This window comes from Poromitra crassiceps (genome assembly GCF_964638095.1).
Source record: "Poromitra crassiceps genome assembly, chromosome: 2".
Classification (NCBI taxonomy): domain Eukaryota; kingdom Metazoa; phylum Chordata; class Actinopteri; order Beryciformes; family Melamphaidae; genus Poromitra; species Poromitra crassiceps.
Window position 1 is genome coordinate 69962957 of NC_139624.1, and position 21305 is coordinate 69984261.

The 21305-nt window shown below is 41.7% G+C and overlaps 1 protein-coding gene across 2 annotated transcripts in view; it reads right to left on the minus strand.

Moving 5' to 3' along the window:
* The window catches only part of flncb (filamin C, gamma b (actin binding protein 280)), a gene marked incomplete at its 5' end in the record, with an annotated part of 245336 nt that overhangs the window by 120312 nt on the left and 103719 nt on the right, over positions 1 to 21305 (minus strand). For both annotated transcript variants that reach the window (XM_083654345.1, XM_083654344.1), the window contains 4 exons: positions 9706 to 9899; positions 17496 to 17632; positions 18023 to 18149; positions 18440 to 18577. In XM_083654345.1, the coding sequence (XP_083510471.1) occupies positions 9706 to 9899; positions 17496 to 17632; positions 18023 to 18149; positions 18440 to 18577 (596 nt within the window). The remainder of the gene's footprint in view (positions 1 to 9705; positions 9900 to 17495; positions 17633 to 18022; positions 18150 to 18439; positions 18578 to 21305) is intronic.

Consider the following 21305-nt stretch of genomic DNA (forward strand, 5'->3'; position numbering starts at 1 on the left):
GAGTGAAAAGAACTACAAAGACCATGTACCGACTACTTGCCCAGACAAGCCTGAGCCCGCCTACGGCTGCCGCTGATTGGTCGGGCCGGCATGGTTCGACCAATCATCTTAACTCATTCACCGCCAAAGACGTCTTTGACGTGTTATCAGGAATAGCCATCCACGCCAAAGACGTGTTTGACGTGTTTTTGTTTTTATTAGTGCAGCGCGTAGTTCAAAGACTTCCCCAGCCTGTGACATGGTATCAGGTCCCTGCCCTCATAGACAAGCCGACAACACGTGAACAAACACATACCGCAGCTGTTGTTTTGAAATGAGCAGGAGGAAAAACAGAGAAACGCGCTTCCTTGTGCAGAGAGGAGAAACGCCATTGAAACGCCCCTCGGCGCGCTGCACGAGCTGGTCGGCTTGCTACAGGGCAGCGGACATCGATCAGTTGTTCGCGGTAGTCAAACCCGTGACCAACATGATCGATCCTGGTCCCTGGACCCCGTTCCTGTGTGCCACCCCGAAAGAGACGAGACGGAGTCACAACTTTGTGAGCAGGAGGAGAACAGCAGCCTCGCCACAGAAATTGCTTTCACACAGAGCCAAGCAGCACGGCCACTTTCCTGTCGAGGGCGAGGAAGACTGGACTCCAATGCGACAGGACCCGGATGATCTCGCGGTAAGGAGTGTGTGTGTGTGTGTGTGTGTGTGTGTGTGTGTGTGTGTGAGAGAGACTACACTGATCTCTGCATTCTATGATCGTATAGTTTACTGAGACACTAGTACACGACTACACTGTCTCTGTACTAAATGTGATTATATAGTTTACTGAGGATATGTTGCTTTTATTTCAGATGAGGAGCCGATTGTGAGCCCACATCTCAGAATGAGGTCAGGACGGTCAGGACGGTCATTTAGGTCTGCTAAATGACGAAATGTAATGTAATGTAAAGAGACACACATGGGCCCCGCGCACACACACACACATTCACACTCACTCACACTGAGTAAACTGTATTGTTGAATGTAAAAAAAAGCACTTCATGTATATATATATATATATATATATATTCTTTTTTTGTCATTTGTGTCATAACGAATAATATTTACATGTCTGATGTCAATACAGTTCAAAATAAAAGAATTGAGAGCGAGTTCTGCCTGAGATTGTGTCATTTACAAAAATGCAATTTTCTGCAATTTCTCTTCTCAGAGAGACCTTTTTGGTGAAAACAGGGTGTATATAAATGGCTATAAGTAGAGTACAGAACATGCTAAAAGCTCACTTTTTTTTTCTGGTGAACCCAGAGACGTACATCTTCATTTTGAGGTATTGCAAATCACTTTGGTGCTAATAGATAATTTACTGTGGGTCTTGAAAGATGACCAACAATTATGAAAATCTTTGGTCTGTGCTAAATATTGGCAGTCCTAAACTGGCCATGAATGAGTTAACTGCCTGTGCATGACAAGATGGATACGTCGAGGGAATCTCTTTTGATCTCGCGAGGTTATCCATCTTGCAAGCAAGGTTAGCGTATTTACATGCTTGCAGTATTTAAACTGCAGTTAGATAGGTTTGAGAAGCATAATAGTATGGAATAATATATTGGAGACAGACGGGGATGAAAGGGAGGGGGGGAGCTCAGAGCGCTTGGCTTTTCTGACCGGACTGGATCGCTCCATGGAATTGGAGCTTAAAAGGGAAGCTTGTGATTTGTTTACTGCACTTCTCCAATGAGCAGATTGTGCATAATTCTACGCTTAAAAGGCGTGGTTATAATGCTTAAGGCCGCCTGTAGCGCCAGCACCAAAATATCGAGTGGGCCGGACCACGCCCACAAATCTGTGCTGCGCCGGGCGCAGTTTATAGGCCGATGCAACGATAGAGACCTATGCGCCTAGGCTGTGTGGGCTGCACTCGTCCATGAGAGACGCTTTTCTCTCTTGCTATATTCCATCAATGTAAAGTAATTCAATGTTAAGAAAGTTGGATTTCAGCCTGTGGGAATCACTGAATCAAGAGGAGGAGAAGCAGGGTCATAAAATAATGTGTTGGACCACTGCCAAGTTGTAAGTTTAAGTTAAGTTATCCTTTATTTATCCCCATGGGGAAATTCATCCTCTGCATTTGACCCATCCTCTACTAGGAACCTTCCTAGAACTAGGAGCAGTGGGCAGCCGCAGTGCAGTGCCCGGGGACCAACTCCAGTTCTTTGCCAGTGCCTTGGTCAGGGGCACTGACAGGAGTATTAACCCAATGTATGTATTAACCCTAACATACATGTCTTTTTGGTGGTGGGAGGAAACCGGAGCACCCGGAGAAAACCCACACAAACACGGGGAGAACATGCAAACTCCACACAGAAAGGACCTGGGACAGACCGGGGTTCGAACCCGGGACCTTCTTGCTGTGAGGCAACAGTACTAACCACGGAGCCACCATGTCGTCCCAAATCCTATATCGCCATAGCGTGCAAAGACGTCGCGTTAAAACCCGCCTCACTTGCAGGGTCACTCTATCGGCTAAACGGCCCAGCTTGGCAACTTTTAGACTGAAGAAAATGGCAGTCGTTTGTGGATATTAGTGGGATTTTTGGCCAATCTAAAAGGGGATTTAGATTGTGTTCCTCTGGTGTATCTCTGGTAAACATGTAATGGTATGATTTAGATTGTGTTCCTCTGGTGTCTTTCTGGTAATGGTATGATTTAGATTGTGTTCCTCTGGTGTATCTCTGGTAAACATGTAATGGTATGATTTAGATTGTGTTCCTCTGGTGTCTCTCTGGTAAACATGTAATGGTATGATTTAGATTGTGTTCCTCTGGCATCTATCTGGTAATGGTATGATTTAGATTGTGTTCCTCTGGTGTCTCTCTGGTAAACTTGTAATGGTATGATTTAGATTGTGTTCCTCTGGCATCTATCTGGTAATGGTATGATTTAGATTGTGTTCCTCTGGTGTATCTCTGGTAAACTTGTAATGGTATGATTTAGATTGTGTTCCTCTGGTGTCTCTCTGGTAAACATGTAATGGTATGATTTAGATTGTGTTCCTCTGGTGTATCTCTGGTAAACTTGTAATGGTATGATTTAGATTGTGTTCCTCTGGTGTCTCTCTGGTAAACATGTAATGGTATGATTTAGATTGTGTTCCTCTGGTGTATCTCTGGTAAACTTGTAATGGTATGATTTAGATTGTGTTCCTCTGGTGTCTCTCTGGTAAACATGTAATGGTATGATTTAGATTGTGTTCCTCTGGTGTCTCTCTGGTAAACATGTAATGGTATGATTTAGATTGTGTTCCTCTGGTGTATCTCTGGTAAACTTGTAATGGTATGATTTAGATTGTGTTCCTCTGGTGTCTCTCTGGTAAACATGTAATGGTATGATTTAGATTGTGTTCCTCTGGTGTCTCTCTGGTAAACTTGTAATGGTATGATTTAGATTGTGTTCCTCTGGTGTCTCTCTGGTAAACTTGTAATGGTATGATTTAGATTGTGTTCCTCTGGTGTCTCTCTGGTAAACTTGTAATGGTATGATTTAGATTGTGTTCCTCTGGTGTATCTCTGGTAAACATGTAATGGTATGATTTAGATTGTGTTCCTCTGGTGTCTCTCTGGTAAACATGTAATGGTATGATTTAGATTGTGTTCCTCTGGTGTCTCTCTGGTAAACTTGTAATGGTATGATTTAGATTGTGTTCCTCTGGTGTCTCTCTGGTAAACATGTAATGGTATGATTTAGATTGTGTTCCTCTGGTGTCTCTCTGGTAAACATGTAATGGTATGATTTAGATTGTGTTCCTCTGGTGTATCTCTGGTAAACATGTAATGGTATGATTTAGATTGTGTTCCTCTGGTGTCTCTCTGGTAAACTTGTAATGGTATGATTTAGATTGTGTTCCTCTGGTGTCTCACTGGTAAACATGTAATGGTATGATTTAGATTGTGTTCCTCTGGCATCTATCTGGTAATGGTATGATTTAGATTGTGTTCCTCTGGTGTCTCTCTGGTAAACTTGTAATGGTATGATTTAGATTGTGTTCCTCTGGTGTCTCTCTGGTAAACATGTAATGGTATGATTTAGATTGTGTTCCTCTGGTGTCTCTCTGGTAAACATGTAATGGTATGATTTAGATTGTGTTCCTCTGGTGTCTCTCTGGTAAACTTGTAATGGTATGATTTAGATTGTGTTCCTCTGGCATCTATCTGGTAAACTTGTAATGGTATGATTTAGATTGTGTTCCTCTGGTGTCTTTCTGGTAATGGTATGATTTAGATTGTGTTCCTCTGGCATCTATCTGGTAAACTTGTAATGGTATGATTTAGATTGTGTTCCTCTGGTGTCTTTCTGGTAATGGTATGATTTAGATTGTGTTCCTCTGGTGTATCTCTGGTAAACATGTAATGGTATGATTTAGATTGTGTTCCTCTGGTGTCTCACTGGTAAACATGTAATGGTATGATTTAGATTGTGTTCCTCTGGCATCTATCTGGTAATGGTATGATTTAGATTGTGTTCCTCTGGTGTATCTCTGGTAAACTTGTAATGGTATGATTTAGATTGTGTTCCTCTGGTGTATCTCTGGTAAACTTGTAATGGTATGATTTAGATTGTGTTCCTCTGGTGTCTCTCTGGTAAACTTGTAATGGTATGATTTAGATTGTGTTTCTCTGGTGTCTCTCTGGTAAACTTGTAATGGTATGATTTAGATTGTGTGGTAAACAGCCGTCTTCTATGTCAAATTCCACTGGTTTCTTCAGACACTGAACAGACATAGGGAGAACAAAACCTGATACTTCTGAGCATTTGAGAATCTCTCTAGTTACTGTTAGGACACTGCCTCTGCTGTTGACAGAGAGCAAAGCAAAAAGCCAGAATCCACAAAAAATAAAGAGGCAAATATTTCCACTCCTCTTAGGGAACAGTCTCAGGAGGTGCAGCTGTCTTCTGTAGTTCAGGAAGCCTTCGACTTTCAGATTTATAGATCTGACACACTGGATGTGATGTTTAACATCCAAGCTGATCTTGGGCCAATACACAAGCTCTTCAAACTTCTTGGGCATCTTGAATCTTCTCAGATTGCCAGCCAAGGGGCTGTCCTGGAACTGTTAATGGAAGCGGCTGACAGAGAGGTGAGGGAATGTAGGCCTACATCTGGTCCAGTTTCATGAAGTAGTTGGCTGGGGTCCCGACATAGACTATAAAGCAGGGATGGGCAACTTTGATGATAGAGAGGGCCACACAAAAAATTCCTCGCTACGAGAGGGCCAGATCGTGACCGTGCACTTCCACCAGTAGCCTACTGTAACACCATCAATCCCAATTATAGCTACTAATTTGATGAAAAGGACTGGTAATCAAAGTTTATTATAGCAACATTTATATTTTTCATATTGAAATTGAGTAATTCTTCCATTCAGATGACACCAGAAAAGTATGGATGTAGCCACTGTGACATTGTGACACCATAGACTATAAAGTATGGATGTAGCCACCGTGACATCATAGACTATAAAGTATGGATGTAGCCACTGTGACATCATAGAGTATAAAGAATGGATGTAGCCACCACCGTGACATTTGTGACACCATAGACTATAAAGTATGGATGTAGCCACCGTGACACTGTGACATCATAGACTATAAAGTAAGGATGTAGCCACCGTGACATCATAGACTATAAAGTATGGATGTAGGCACCGTGACACTGTGACATCATAGACTATAAAGTATGGATGTAGCCACCGTGACACTATGGCATCATAGACTGGATGTAGACACTGTGACACTGTGACATCATAGACTATAATGTATGGATGTAGCCACCTTGACATCATAGACTATAAAGTATGATGGATGTAGCCACCGTGACATCATAGACTATAAAGCAGGGATACTCAACTTGCTTTGCCCGGGGGCCACTTTCGTGAAATGATAGAAGGCCAGGGGCCAGTTAATAAACAATCAATATACATTTTTCTGTAGCAGATTGTAGGTTTTTGGGGTGTCAGCCGGAGTTTAGTCTGACAATGTTGTGCACACCGGATAGTTAGTTAGGTTAAGTACATACATAAGTGCCTGGGTAGCGAGCAGACGGCGGTATTTGACAATTTAGCAGCTAAATCATAGATTATTGAAAGATATTCCATATTCCAGACTGAAATGCTATAACAGAAGTGGAGTATTGGCCAGAACGACATGAACATTTGGACACTTAGGCCATGTTCACATTACAGGCAAATCCGATTTGCTGATAAAGTCATTAACACATTCACTGCCAGCCTTTTTTCAATACTGTAGTTAGCTTCTGCCAGAGGGTTTTTTTGAGGATTCTGGCTCATTTTACAAGAGCCGAGGATTCTTTTCTGCTTTGACTTTGTGAACACAAAGTTCACAAAAGTACTAATAGAATGTGTGCTTTCTCTGTCTAAAAGAGTTAGTTTGTAGAGTTAGTAGTTATGTAGATATTAGCCGTTGAGTACAGCATGGTTTCAGAGATTTTCAGAGAGTTTTGAGATAAATGGATTTTTAGAACCACCTCACGTGCCTGTGATTATGGGTGCCCTTGGGCAAGTCTGTATACTGTATTGTGTTTGTGTGTGTGTGTGTGTGTGTGTGTGTGTGTGTGTGTGTGTGTGTGTGTGTGTGTGTGTGTGTGTGTGTCTCCAAACTCCTCCCTCCGTCTGTGCTGCTGCTGCTGGCTCCGCGGCCGCTCTCGGGCAAGTCTGGATTACTGTAAAACGGGCTCGTTCGTTTCTTGGGGTGTCGGCTGAGAGCTTTGATGAAGCTTTTGCGATTCTGGTCTTATTTATGCTCAAAGGTACTCGAGTGTGTGTGTGTGCGCGCGCGCGTGTGTGTGTGTGTGTGTGTGTGTGTGTGTGTGTGTGTGTGTGTGTGTGTGTGAAATCGAAAGCGTTTTCGCCCAGCTATTTCCTTGAGAATGGCTTTCTCCCGCGGCTGTTTTTGCTCGCCTTTCTCTCTGTCTGGAGAGCACTGTCGCCACTTAGCTGGTCGGTAAAATAGATTATACACATTCTCTTCCTCCAATATTGGTATAGGAGACGTAAAAGGGGTTGATCGATGTCCCACCGTCAAAAAAAAAAAAAAAAATTTTAAGCCGAGATATCTCGTCTTTGGCCCTCAACGGTTGGATCCTGTAAGCCGAGATATCTCGTCATTGGCACTCAACGTGTTAATCATCATTATCTTGATTGGTTTCCCAAATCTGATTTGGGAGTGTGTCCGCACTGCCACAAATCTGATTCTCAAGTCGGATCTGTGTGGCCAGACCTAAACAGCCTATCTGCATGGGTTGCTATGGTAACGACGTGGGCGTCAGTAAATACGTACGTTGGTGACGTGGTTTTCCTGCGCAGAAGCATTTGATGACGAGTTACGAGTGACGTTCAAATCAGATTTGGTGGATCTGCGCGTCCGCACTCAAGTCACATCAGTCGAAAGCAGATTGGAAAATACCTCCATATGTGGTTTGGGACAAGTGACACAAATCAGACTTGGGGCGTCCAGACTCATAAAACCAATCTGGATAAAGTCATTAATAGGTCACTAAAGTTCACAAATCAGATTTGGCCTCCTAGTCTGAACATGGCCTTATTCAGCGGGTATCTTGCATGTTGCGTTCAGGTGCACTGTAATTTTTTTTTTTTTTTTTTTTTTTTTTTGCAATTCCATCGCGGGCCACATGCGGCCCGAGGGCGCCCCCTGTGTGGCCCGCGGGCCGCCAGTTGAGTATCACTGCTATAAAGTATGGATGTAGCCACAGTGACATCACCGACTCCTGTTTTGAAGTCTCGATACTTGTAACATTCGCCTTTTTTTGTAGCTAGACAGAGCCGCAGCGCCGCCTTGCTATTGGTCTGTGATCAGTGAGCTGCAATCACTAGACAGGCGACCTGTCAATCACACCCAAAACATAGCAGGTTTTATTGTCTATTTAAAACTAAATGGGACGATAATTTAATGAACATCATGCTGTATTGAATTCAGCGAATGAGAGCATAAACTTACTAGGAAAGTGTTTACTGAGGCCATAAAACAAGTGAGAAGTAGGGTCATTTTTCCATTGACTTCTATACAATCAGACTTCTCTTTGCAGCCATAGACTGTACATACAATTGTTACGAATGGTTTAAATTAGCTATAAAGACCAAAACTGTTTATTGTACCAGGCTGTAAACATGTTTATTTCTGCTGACGTAAAGTTGGGCTTTTTAACATGGGGGCCTATGGGGATTTACTCGCTTTTGCAGCCAGCCTCAAGTGGCCATTCGTGGAACTGACAGTTGGCTGTGCTCCCATCTGGGGCGCTAGGGTTAGGCTTAGCAGCAGCACATGTAATATACATTGGATTGGACAAGTTCCTGTGAGATTAGCACAGATAATCGCAGTTATACATGATCATTATACCCTGTCCTTTCGCTATCTTCTAGAGCCAGTCATTCCCAAACTGTGGTCCGGGGACCACTGGTGGCCTGCAAGGCTCCCCCTTGGTGGTACCTAAGAGCCTTGCTGACTGCCATCAGCCGATCAGCAAATAAGATGTTTATCTGGCTGCATGGTGAAATCAGTTAATTGTATTTTACGAACAAAATTGTTGGTATCCGCAGTGGAGAAGTAGTACTTGGTCAATTTGGTTTGGTACATAGTGCTATAATTGGTTGACCTTGCTTGCAAGATGGATAACCTCGCGAGATCAAAAGAGATTATCTCGACGTAATCCATCTTGATATGCACAGGCAGTTAAGATGATTTTCTTAGAAACCCGAACCATGGCCGGCTCGTCGAATCAGCGGCAGCCTTAGGCGGGCTTTCTGTGTGACGCTACTGAGAAGCGTCTGGGCAAGTAGTGGGTACATGGTCTTTGTAGTTCTTTTCACTCGTCAACATGGCTGCCGCCGCGGAAGCGAAAGCTAGCGAGGCTATCGTAGATACAGCAATAACTTCAGTTATTTCTCAACTGGACAGCATTTCCAAAATATCAAAACGTTTATTAATCCAATCCAATTATTAATCGCTGATGCGTTAGTTTGTGGAAATTCCCATGCAATAATCATAACTCTGGCCCCAGCCCACATCACTCTAGCTGGAGCACATGTTAGCCTACATTAGCTTCCACAAAACACACACACAAAGCTGCGCAAAAGCGCTTTACGTTCTTATACGGAGATAGCGAGGCAGCATAGTAAATAAACACACGTGGCACTGCGCTCCGTTTTCATCAATTAACTAATAGCGCAAGGGACGGCCACTCATCAATTCGCTGCGCGTAGCCAAATACTCCTGGCTGCTGTTAGCCGCTAATTAGCAACAAACATTTCAACAGGCTCATACCCCCGAACGAGGCCCCATATGTGTTTATTAGTCCTCCGGTCGCAAACGTTACGTCAGAGGCATGGCGATCTGATTGGTTGAAGTTAACACGCACCAGCGGTGATAGACAGATGGGTCATCCAATCACCTGCCAAGTAGCTTGGAAAAAGTGCCCGCCTCCGTCAGCGGGTTGGATTACTGCATTCCCAGATGGACTGGTTTAGTGAAACGTAATGTGAAGCTAAACCGTCCATCTGGCAGCGTCAGGTTAATACTTGGTCTGATGAACTCTGAATACTGTAGTTTGGGAACTCCTGTTCTAGAATGAGCATATTTACAAGCGAGAGACAGAAGATGTGTGTGTGCTAAGCCGTATCTCACCTTCTCTGGGAAGACGTCATTGGCTGCAGGGAGGATGTGGGCCATGAAGGGACTGTCCTTAATGTCCTCGTCGTCACAGATCACGTGCACGGCGTAGTCCCCAGGCTCTGTGGGCCAGTATCGCACATCACACGACCCGTCGCCTTTGTCATCGCACTCAATCTTAGCCTGGGACGGACCCTCGATAGAGAACCCTGTCAATAGTCAGTGGAAACGGGTGGTTACACACAAAATCTTTTTGGAATGTTCGAGCATCAACAATAAATACTACGTGCACAGAGACAGACCAAGGGGACATGGACAATATTTGTTGTACGTCCCAGCAGAGTCAATGCATCCAATAAGTCATTTGTTACAATGTTACAATTTCACTTAGCAGATGCTTCTATCCAAAGTGAAGTACATCTGAGCTTTATACAACACAAGCAATGATCTAGTCAGAAGACAACAACATGAGTAAGTGCCATGAGGCCAAGCTTGAGTCCGAATGGACCCAGGTGCCACCAGGCAGTGTGCCATTCATGGCCCGCATTCATCATCATTCATGCAATTAACGTTCATGTACATCTATCATCCCTTTTTCATCCTTTCATCATTCATGCTCATCAAGTGTGAAGGTGTTGGTGAAAGAGCTGGGTCTTGAGTCTCTTCTAAAGCTGTGTTCACACCGAGATGTTTATTTTTCTCTCCGTCGCTCGATTCAACGCTTTGGAATCGCTCTGTTGCTCTGTTGCTCTGTTTAAATCGCTCGTCAACAGGCACAAGAATTGACGGCATCTGGGGGCTATAACGTTACGCAATGTCGTGATGTTTGTCCACTACGAGCCACCGTAGTTGTTTACAAGCTAAGCCTATCAGCGTACTCCTAACGCGAGCTCTATACCGGTAGTACAGACTTCACTTCATGTCAGCTGTCAGCCTGTCAATCAGCTGTCAATGCGGTTGTTGCCACACAATAAACCAGCGGTTTGTTCCAAGCCAGTGTGATCCTTGACTCACTCTCACACGGCAGCCAATCAGCATTGAACAGCGAGCGACTGATGGCAGCGAAATTTCGCTCGAGTTGGGATATTTCATCTCGGGCGACGAGCGAATTTTCGCTCTATCTCTCTGTCTCTGTCGCTTGGACGCCCAGCGATTTTTCTCCTGGGCGAATATACTCAATCGCTCATTTGCATTGACTTTGTATGTAAACTCAATGCCAGCGAAAATCTTTAACACATTCACTGCCAGCCGTTTTTTCAATACTGTAGGTAGGTTCTGCCAAGTTTTTTTTTTGAGGATTCTGGCTCATCTTTCAAGAGCCGAGGATTCTTTTCTGCTAAGATTTTGTGAACACAAATGATCTCAAAAGAACTAATAGAATGTGTGCTTTCTCTGTCTAAAAGAGTTAGTTTGTAGAGTTAGTAGTTATGTAGGCATTAGCAGTAGAATACAGCATGGTTTCAGCGTCTGAAAATTTATTCTGAGATAAATGGCTTTTTGTGAAATTCGATAGAACAGTCACTTTAACCATTTATTTTTGGCGTAAGACGTCAGACATCTAAACAATAGTTTTGAACAGTAATTTCCTCCATAGCAGCAGGAAACCCCCCTCTCCTTCAAACTCCTCCCTCCGTGGGTGTGTCTCTGATGGCTTTGCAGCGTTTGTCACAAGCGAGGCTCTGCCTGTCTGTGCTGCCTGGCTGCTGGCGGCTGCTCTTTGGGCGAGTCTGCATGAGTCGTTTCGGTTGTGAGCTCAGCTGCAATGAAGCTGCGTGCGATTGAGGGGCTTTCTGCCGGTGTTTCAAAGTGTGTTGCACGCATAATCTATTATGCAAATTTGCAATCCCCCACCGCCAGCTCCCAGCGCGATAATGCGCGAAAGCGAAAGCGTTTTCGCCAATCCATTTTACAGTATGAGAATGGTTTCCTCGCGCGTTTCCCTGCAGTTTTGGCTCGGCTTTTTCTAGTCTGGAGAGCACTGTCGCCACTTAGTGGGTCGGTGGAATGGGTTGTACACGTTCGGTGGCTCCAATATTTTTATAGGAGACGTGGGGGGCGTTGATCCACGTCCCACCGTCAAATTTTTTTTTTTTTTTTTTTGACGAGTCAACTCGTCATTGGCAGTCAACCGTTGGATTATTTTTGACGAGTCAACTCGTCATTGGCAGTGAACGTGTTAATAGGTCGGTGTGAGCGTACCTTTAAAGGTAGAGCGAGACTCAGCAGATCGTATGGAGTTTTGTTACTTAAAGTATCAAAGTAAACATACTCATTATGTAAACTGTAGGCTACTGTTTCTGTATTTATACTCACACACACAAACACAGACACACACACACACACACATATATGTATGGATATATATATATATATACACAGTATATACTGTATACATATATGTGTGTGTATACACACACACACACACACACACACATATATGTATGTATATCCAGAATATATATATACAGTATATATATACATATATGTGTGTGTGTATACACTAGGGATGGGCATCGAATTTCGAATTTTCGAATAATCGTTGTTATTATCAAGGTCGACTTTTATTATTGAAATTCGAAATTCGAAAAAAAAAAAAAAAAAAAAAAAAAAAAATTGAGTGAAATGTTGCATTGTCTCCCCTGATTCTAAGTATAGTCAAATCGCTTGGTTTGAGCAAGTAAAACAATTTTTATAAGCATTTTAAGCAAGGTTTATGGAAAAATGAATGGCGGATGAAATCCCATGAAGAGGGAGAGGGGGTGACTTTGGCACCCCTTTGGCACTCAGACCTGAGCCTACTAAATATTTAATGAACCACTCATGATTGACTAAACTGTTTTTTATTTTCGAAAATGTCAATGTCATGTAACATGTTCTTTACTTCAGTGGTGCAATGCTTGTTTGAGCTAAAAATCCACAGCAGAAGCTTTTTATATTAATTAATAAAGCCGTAGACTTAGAATCAGGGGAGACAATGCAACATTTCACTCACAAAAAAAAAAAAAAAAAAAAAAAAAAAAATTACATTTTTATTTTTATTTTCGAATTTCGAATTAAATTCGAATTTGGCCAGCGAATTTCGAATAGTGTTTTTGCTAGAAATGCCCATCCCTAGTATACACACACATATATGTATATATACTGTGTGTATATATATATATATATATATATATATATATATATATATATATATATATATGAAGAGTTCATTTGCAAAAACAGGTATCTCCGTTTGGATTTTTTTTATAATTTAATTTTATATATTGATGTATTTATACTGTAATTCATTTATTTTTGCAAAATCTTTATTATCAATCATAAATAAAACATATTCATTTGATAATTTTCACATAAATCACCTCAATAATGTTTTCTATGTGCACTCCAGGGAGTATCAAACATCCCTATCGTTGCATCGGCCTATAAACTGCGCCCAGCGCAGATCAGTGGGTGTGGACCAGCCCAGCCCACTCGATATCTTGGTGTCGGTGCTACAGGCGGCCTTAAGCATTACAACCACTCCTTTTAAGCGTAAAATTATGCACATTCTGCTCATTGGGGAAGTGCAGTAAACGAATCACAAGCTTGCCTTTTAAGCTCCAATTCCACGGAACGATCCAGTAAAGCCAGAAAAGCCAAGCGCTCTGCTCCCCCCCCTCCCTTTCATCCCCGTCTATCTGTCTCCATATATAGGCTATTATTCCATATTATTATGCTTCTCAAACCAATCTAACTGTAGTTTAAATACTGCAAGCATGTAAATACGCTACACTATAGCAAGATCAAAGTGAAAAGAATGTTCTAAACACATTGGCTAGAAAAAAATAGCCTATCCCTATGTCATGATGAGATTAGATTGGTGAAAGTTTGTCCAAAATGATATTGTTTTCTCTCCACTGCTGCGGATGATGCACATAAATATAGCCTACATTATGTAAAGTCATTGCAGAAATGTGTTTTTATTGTAAAACTAAATGTGAAGTAGGGCCAATTTATTGGAGCGGACATCACAGTATAGGACATGACAGTAGAACCGTGTTACGCTGTCACTCATCTAAATCACGTTAAACCTGCGAGGGATATATATAGCCCCAGGATGCCAGGATGACATATATGTTTCACATAGGGTTGTGTTTGGATTTCTATGTTTTATTTTGGCCAATATTGAAATGTTCGAGAATTGCATGTTGTGTGAACAGAAACAGTATTTCTATCTACCACTTTAGGCAATTTATGGTGATTTGGTTGATATTTATTCTCGAAATGTATTAGTTTCAATGCATGCTGGGAGATTTGAGGGAGTGAGAGAGAGAGAGCGGGGGAGAGAACAGCTTTTTTTCCATTTGTGCTGCGCAGGGAGTGTGAGAGAGAGAGGGTGGGAGAGAACAGGAAACCCCCCTCTCCTTCAAACTCCTCCCTCCGTGGGTGTGTCTCTGATGGCTTTGCAGCGTTTGTCACAAGCGAGGCTCTGCCTGTCTGTGCTGCCTGGCTGCTGGCGGCTGCTCTTTGGGCGAGTCTGCATGAGTCGTTTCGGTTGTGAGCTCAGCTGCAATGAAGCTGCGTGCGATTGAGGGGCTTTCTGCCGGTGTTTCAAAGTGTGTTGCACGCATAATCTATTATGCAAATTTGCAATCCCCCACCGCCAGCTCCCAGCGCGATAATGCGCAAAGGGAAAGCGTTTTCGCCAATCGATTTTACAGTATGAGAATGGTTTCCTCGCGCGTTCCCCTGCAGTTTTGGCTCGGCTTTTTCTAGTCTGGAGAGCACTGTCGCCACTTAGTGGGCCGGTGGAATGGGTTGTACACGTTCGGTGGCTCCAATATTTTTATAGGAGACGTGGGGGGCGTTGATCCACGTCCCACCGTCAAATTTTTTTTTTTTTTTTTTTTGACGAGTCAACTCGTCATTGGCAGTCAACCGTTGGATTTTTTTTGACGAGTCAACTCGTCATTGGCAGTGAACGTGTTAATAGGTCGGTGTGAACGTACCTTTAAAGGTAGAGCGAGACTCAGCAGATCGTATGGAGTTTTGTTACTTAAAGTATCAAAGTAAACATACTCATTATGTAAACTGTAGGCTACTGTTTCTGTATTTATACTCACACACACAAACACACACACACACACACACACACACACACACACACATATATGTATGGATATATATATATATATACACAGTATATACTGTATACATATATGTGTGTGTATACACACACACACACACACACACACACACATATATGTATGTATATCCAGAGTATATATATATACAGTATATATATACATATATGTGTGTGTGTATACACTAGGGATGGGCATCGAATTTCCGAATAATCGTTGTTATTATCAAGGTCGACTTTTATTATTGAAATTCGAAATTCGGAAAGAAAAAAAAAAAAAAAAAAATTGAGTGAAATGTTGCATTGTCTCCCCTGATTCTAAGTATAGTCAAATCGCTTGGTTTGAGCAAGTAAAACAATTTTTATAAGCATTTTAAGCAAGGTTTATGGAAAAATGAATGGCGGATGAAATCCCATGAAGAGGGAGAGGGGGTGACTTTGGCACCCCTTTGGCACTCAGACCTGAGCCTACTAAATATTTAATGAACCACTCATGATTGACTAAACTGTTTTTTATTTTCGAAAATGTCAATGTCATGTAACATGTTCTTTACTTCAGTGGTGCAATGCTTGTTTGAGCTAAAAATCCACAGCAGAAGCTTTTTATATTAATTAATAAAGCCGTAGACTTAGAATCAGGGGAGACAATGCAACATTTCACTCACAAAAAAAAAAAAAAAAAAAAAAAAAAAAAAATTACATTTTTATTTTTATTTTCGAATTTCGAATTAAATTCGAATTTGGCCAGCGAATTTCGAATAGTGTTTTTGCTAGAAATGCCCATCCCTAGTATACACACACATATATGTATATATACTGTGTGTATATATATATATATATATATATATATATATATGAAGAGTTCATTTGCAAAAACAGGTATCTCCGTTTGGATTTTTTTTATAATTTAATTTTATATATTGATGTATTTATACTGTAATTCATTTATTTTTGCAAAATCTTTATTATCAATCATAAATAAAACATATTCATTTGATAATTTTCACATAAATCACCTCAATAATGTTTTCTATGTGCACTCCAGGGAGTATCAAACATCCTTATCGTTGCATCGGCCTATAAACTGCGCCCAGCGCAGATCAGTGGGTGTGGACCAGCCCAGCCCACTCGATATCTTGGTGTCGGTGCTACAGGCGGCCTTAAGCATTACAACCACTCCTTTTAAGCGTAAAATTATGCACATTCTGCTCATTGGGGAAGTGCAGTAAACAAATCACAAGCTTGCCTTTTAAGCTCAAATTCCACGGAACGATCCAGTAAAGCCAGAAAAGCCAAGCGCTCTGCTCCCCCCCTCCCTTTCATCCCCGTCTATCTGTCTCCATATATAGGCTATTATTCCATATTATTATGCTTCTCAAACCAATCTAACTGTAGTTTAAATACTGCAAGCATGTAAATACGCTACACTATAGCAAGATCAAAGTGAAAAGAATGTTCTAAACACATTGGCTAGAAAAAAATAGCCTATCCCTATGTCATGATGAGATTAGATTGGTGAAAGTTTGTCCAAAATGATATTGTTTTCTCTCCACTGCTGCACAGGTAGGATGATGCACATAAATATAGCCTACATTATGTAAAGTCATTGCAGAAATGTGTTTTTATTGTAAAACTAAATGTGAAGTAGGGCCAATTTATTGGAGCGGACATCACAGTATAGGACATGACAGTAGAACCGTGTTACGCTGTCACTCATCTAAATCACGTTAAACCTGCGAGGGATATATATAGCCCCAGGATGCCAGGATGACATATATGTTTCACATAGGGTTGTGTTTGGATTTCTATGTTTTATTTTGGCCAATATTGAAATGTTCGAGAATTGCATGTTGTGTGAACAGAAACAGTATTTCTATCTACCACTTTAGGCAATTTATGCTGATTTGGTTGATATTTATTCTCGAAATGTATTAGTTTCAATGCATGCTGGGAGATTTGAGGGAGTGAGAGAGAGAGAGCGGGGGAGAGAACAGCGTTTTTTCCATTTGTGCTGCGCAGGGAGTGTGAGAGAGAGAGGGTGGGAGAGAACAGCCTCTGAATGACGGGCTCAAAACTGTCATGTTATAAAAACTGTCATGTTGTTAAAACTGTCATGTTGTTATACTACGTATGGTATAACTACTTTTTTTTTCTCCATCGGACTTTGTGGCTGTCTGAGCGCACGAGGGAGGAAGTGAGAGAGCTAGAGGGGGACAAAGTGTGAGATCAGCAGAGGAGAAGCTGTGCCTGGAATATCCGCGGCGCACTGAATAAGGCCTGGTTTTCAAAAGCGCAAGGCGCTAAATTAACGCCAGGGGGGAAGATATCGTTAGGCCGGTATTTAAGGCCGAAATGCCCATTCTGGCCTATTCTGGCACTGCGCCACGCCTGTTTGGCCTATATATATAAATATATATATATTTACGCAGCATTTTAAAGTTGTCAACATGAAGCTACAGTAATCGTAACATTTTAGCTATACTTTGGGTAACTAGAGCTGTGAAATAAATGTAATGGAGTATAAGTACAAAGTAGCATAAAATTATTTATATATATTATTATTTATTTATTTTCCACCACTGCGCATAACCTACGTTTGAGAACAATAAAACAAGTTCCCTGTGTTGGAATGTCCTTTGCGTTCCTCTTTGTATGTATGTGGAGGCCACGCTGCCAGACGTACCCAGAGTTCCCACCTCCGTGCCGATGGCCTCCACCACAAAGTCAGCACTCTTCCCCACCATGCCAGTCTCCAGGCCGGGACCCCATGCCCGCACCTTCTGAGGACCTGCATCCTCACTCACCACCACCTCGAATGGGCTGTAGGAAACACATACAGGAGTCCCTCTTTATTAACATCAGACTAATTTGCCAGGCTGTCCTCACAAGGAAAACAACAACAATGGTTGATTTTTCAAGCGGGTTAAGATAAGCCCAGGGTGCTTTGAGGTGTTCTCTTGCCTAGACAGACAGACAGACAGACAGACAGACACCAAATTAACCAGGATGGCTCCTCAACCATGAGGCCTTGTATATGTCTGGCCTTGTTTGAAAGGTAAGAACCTATGAAATATGAATCAAGTGTAAGTAAACCTACAACTATAACCATTCCAGAGTACATGGAGATACAATAAAGGAAAAAATAGTTAAGTGAATTGAACAGGTTTTACAGTGTGCTTCAGTGTGATTATGCGAGGTTGACACAATAACCTGCGTGGGATGCTGTGTCCTCCCCAGGTAATGGTGATGATGTATTTCCCGGTCAGGATGGGGTAGTAGTCGCACTCATACAGGCCGTCTCCCACCTCACGCACCTTCACCGGCTCCTCCAAGCCCTCTGCGTTCAAAAGGTCACCCACAGGTCATCCAAGTCACTTTGACATTCAATTGCAGTGACAACATCAGACCAAGGCAAAATAGTTTTTTGAGCTACCATCGCCATTCTGCAATTCATTTTCTAGGGTGAAGACACACTAGGAGGAGCACTCCTAGCACCCAGCACTGCGCCTGCCGTTTCGACGCGCTTTGCGGCTAGCGTTTTTGAGCGGTGCGCTCTGTGCGCCTCGAATAGAAAAGCAGTTCTTTGGAGAAGATGCATACTCAAATATGTTATCCTGATCGACTCACTTGGTCCCTTCACGGTGACTTTGAGCTCGCCGCTGCCTGCTCCCTTAGTGTACACCTTGAAATCAGCCACTTCTTTCACCCTCACCCCCTTCGGCTGGAGACCTCTTCCCGAAGCCCTGCAGGCGTTGGGGTTGCAGGCTATGGAACCATCAACAGGAGATATGGAGAGCTGGTTAGACTGGGAGAGCATATGATGAGTCTGTATTCACAGATACACTCACGTAACTCACATAACTCGCGTAACTCACACACTCACATCCTTGCATTTCTACCCTCGTGAGGATCTTCCACAAATTTTATTAATTCGCTAAACTAACCTTCACCTAAACATTTACCCTAACCTAAATGTAATCCTAATTCTAATTTTAACCCTAAACCCAAATCCTGTCCCTAGACTAACCTAACCTTACAGAATGTCTTACCCTAACCTAAACCTAATACCTGTTTTACCTATTTTGTCTTTAGTAGGGGAGACCAGGGGCAGTTTTAACAAAGGGACAATTGTAACATCTCAAATTGCGCCAATCAGAAACGATACAGAACCATGAAACTCTGACATGCTCTGTGTTGGGGGAAAAGTTTTTATATTTGTGTAATTATATAGTTATACTGTTTTAATTAAACTGGAAGTCATTGTCCAATGGATATTACATTATTAAATATTGTTATATTAGTGGGAGTTTATTGTGGCCCTTTAATTTATAATGAAGGTATTACGTGTGTCGTTGCAATTGTCCCCATATGCTGTTAAAAGTGTTTCATCAATAAATGTGACTCTAACATCGCTTGTAAAAACATTTGATGACTCATAACAAGTAGAACACATACAAGTTACGTATTTTTTTAAATCCAAATAGTTATAATAACAATATTTTTGAGTAATGACAATTGCCCTCGGCCTCTCCTAACCCTAAACTCAAGTTTTAATCCTAAACTAACCCCTTGTAGAAGTGTGGTTTGGCCAAAATGACCTCACCTCAAGGATAAATGACAAGAACACACACACATAGGGCACACACAGACACACACACACACACACACACTGCCGCAGAGGTTTCGCTGTTAGTCAGTTGAACAGCGGCTGGGAGAAGCAGAGTTTGCTGCAGCTGCAGGGAGAAGCAGCAGGAGAGATGGGCAGAAATGAAAACAGGGTTATCATTATTGAAGAACAGACAAAGAGCAAGGCATTTGATATTCAGGTTCAGGACTTGAAGATATGGAAAGAATGAAAACATGGAAAATGACACCAATTGTTGACAGCTTTCGTTCTGGCAAAATGTTAAAAAAATATTTTATTTTGAAAGAGAATATAGTAGTATAGACCATTTGACACCATTTTATACCCACAGTAATTCAAGTGTATATACACGCTAATTTGGTGTATTGTTTAATGGTAAAATGTTTCGGAAATAAATGGCAAAGCAGTGTAAAATTTTCGTAGACCAGAAGATTCTTTTGTAACAATGATATATGATTTAAATGACAGTGCTTGAATGGTTAGACGTTAAGATTGTATCTAAACAGATACTGTTATACTTAATTAGGTAGCTAATTAAGTAGCTGGTAAATTGATGTCAGGGTTAGCTGGAGGAGGAATGGGTTATGGGGAATTTTGCTCTGAGGAGGAAAGGGTATGGCAGGCAGATGATGATGATGATGAAGATAAAGGCACAAGTGTGAACAGCGCACACATCTGAATGGTCACACTCATATATTCACTCTCCTCAAATGAGAGGAAGGGCCAAAAAATGACTAAATGACTAATATTTTCAGAAATACTTGCTGTTACGAAAAATTATACTAGGCAGTAAGAACCTATTTTAAAATTCTTAGTTTGTTTAGGTTCTATTAACCATGTTATTTCCACTTGTTAGTTCTTAATCAAAAAGCGGAATTACAGTAGTTAAACGTTCATGTTTTGCCGATTTTACCAAAATAATTCCTCTGAATAAGTGAAAAATAATACATCTCTAAGTCATCTCTACTTTTGTCATGTATTTGTGTATCTGATGAATTGTATGATCGGTATGTTCCATGTGCTGAGTGACTGTGTAAAGGTGACGTCCAAACCAACCAAAAGCTGGCTGGTGCTGCCTCCAGATGTTCAAATGAGGTGGACCTGCACACGCACACGCACACACACAAACACATACACACACGCACGCACGCACGCACGCACGCACACATACACACGCACACACATGCACGCGCACACACACACACGCACACACACACACGCACACACACACACACACACACACACACACACACACAAAAGCCCTCTTCAGACGACATTATTAGGCACTCATAGTTTTTATGAACGTGGCAAAAAAAAAAAGTACAAGAAAAAGTAACAAACAAAAAAAGTTGGATGGACAATGTAATAAATAAAAGTGACAACAAAGTCCAAATTTGGTGCAGAATTACATTTCAACCTTGATCATGGGTTTTTGAGCCACAAATCTTTCCAGCGATGGCAAATTTCAAAATGTCATTTTAAAGTACAAATACTATAAGATGGATGGAGAGCTTGTGAAACTGTGAGGGAAAGTCATCTCATTGTGATTTTGCCAGGTCCACTGGTACTACCAGAGGAGTCTGCAGAATAAAATGTAGTGAATATTGTGATTCATTTTTTCTGCCCTGCGATATTGTCACATTTTTGTGTTGTGATGTGTTGAATATTGTCGCATCCTTACAAAAAGGTTAGACCGTGTAATTGAAATGCAAGATATCTGAGTTACCTCTATAAATGTTGCCAGGTCCCCTGGAACTACCAGAGGAAATCTGCAATTTGGTTTTGTCCTCTCAACAGTGAAATAATAGCCAGTTCGTAACATACAGTATGGGATAGAACTCTGAGCCT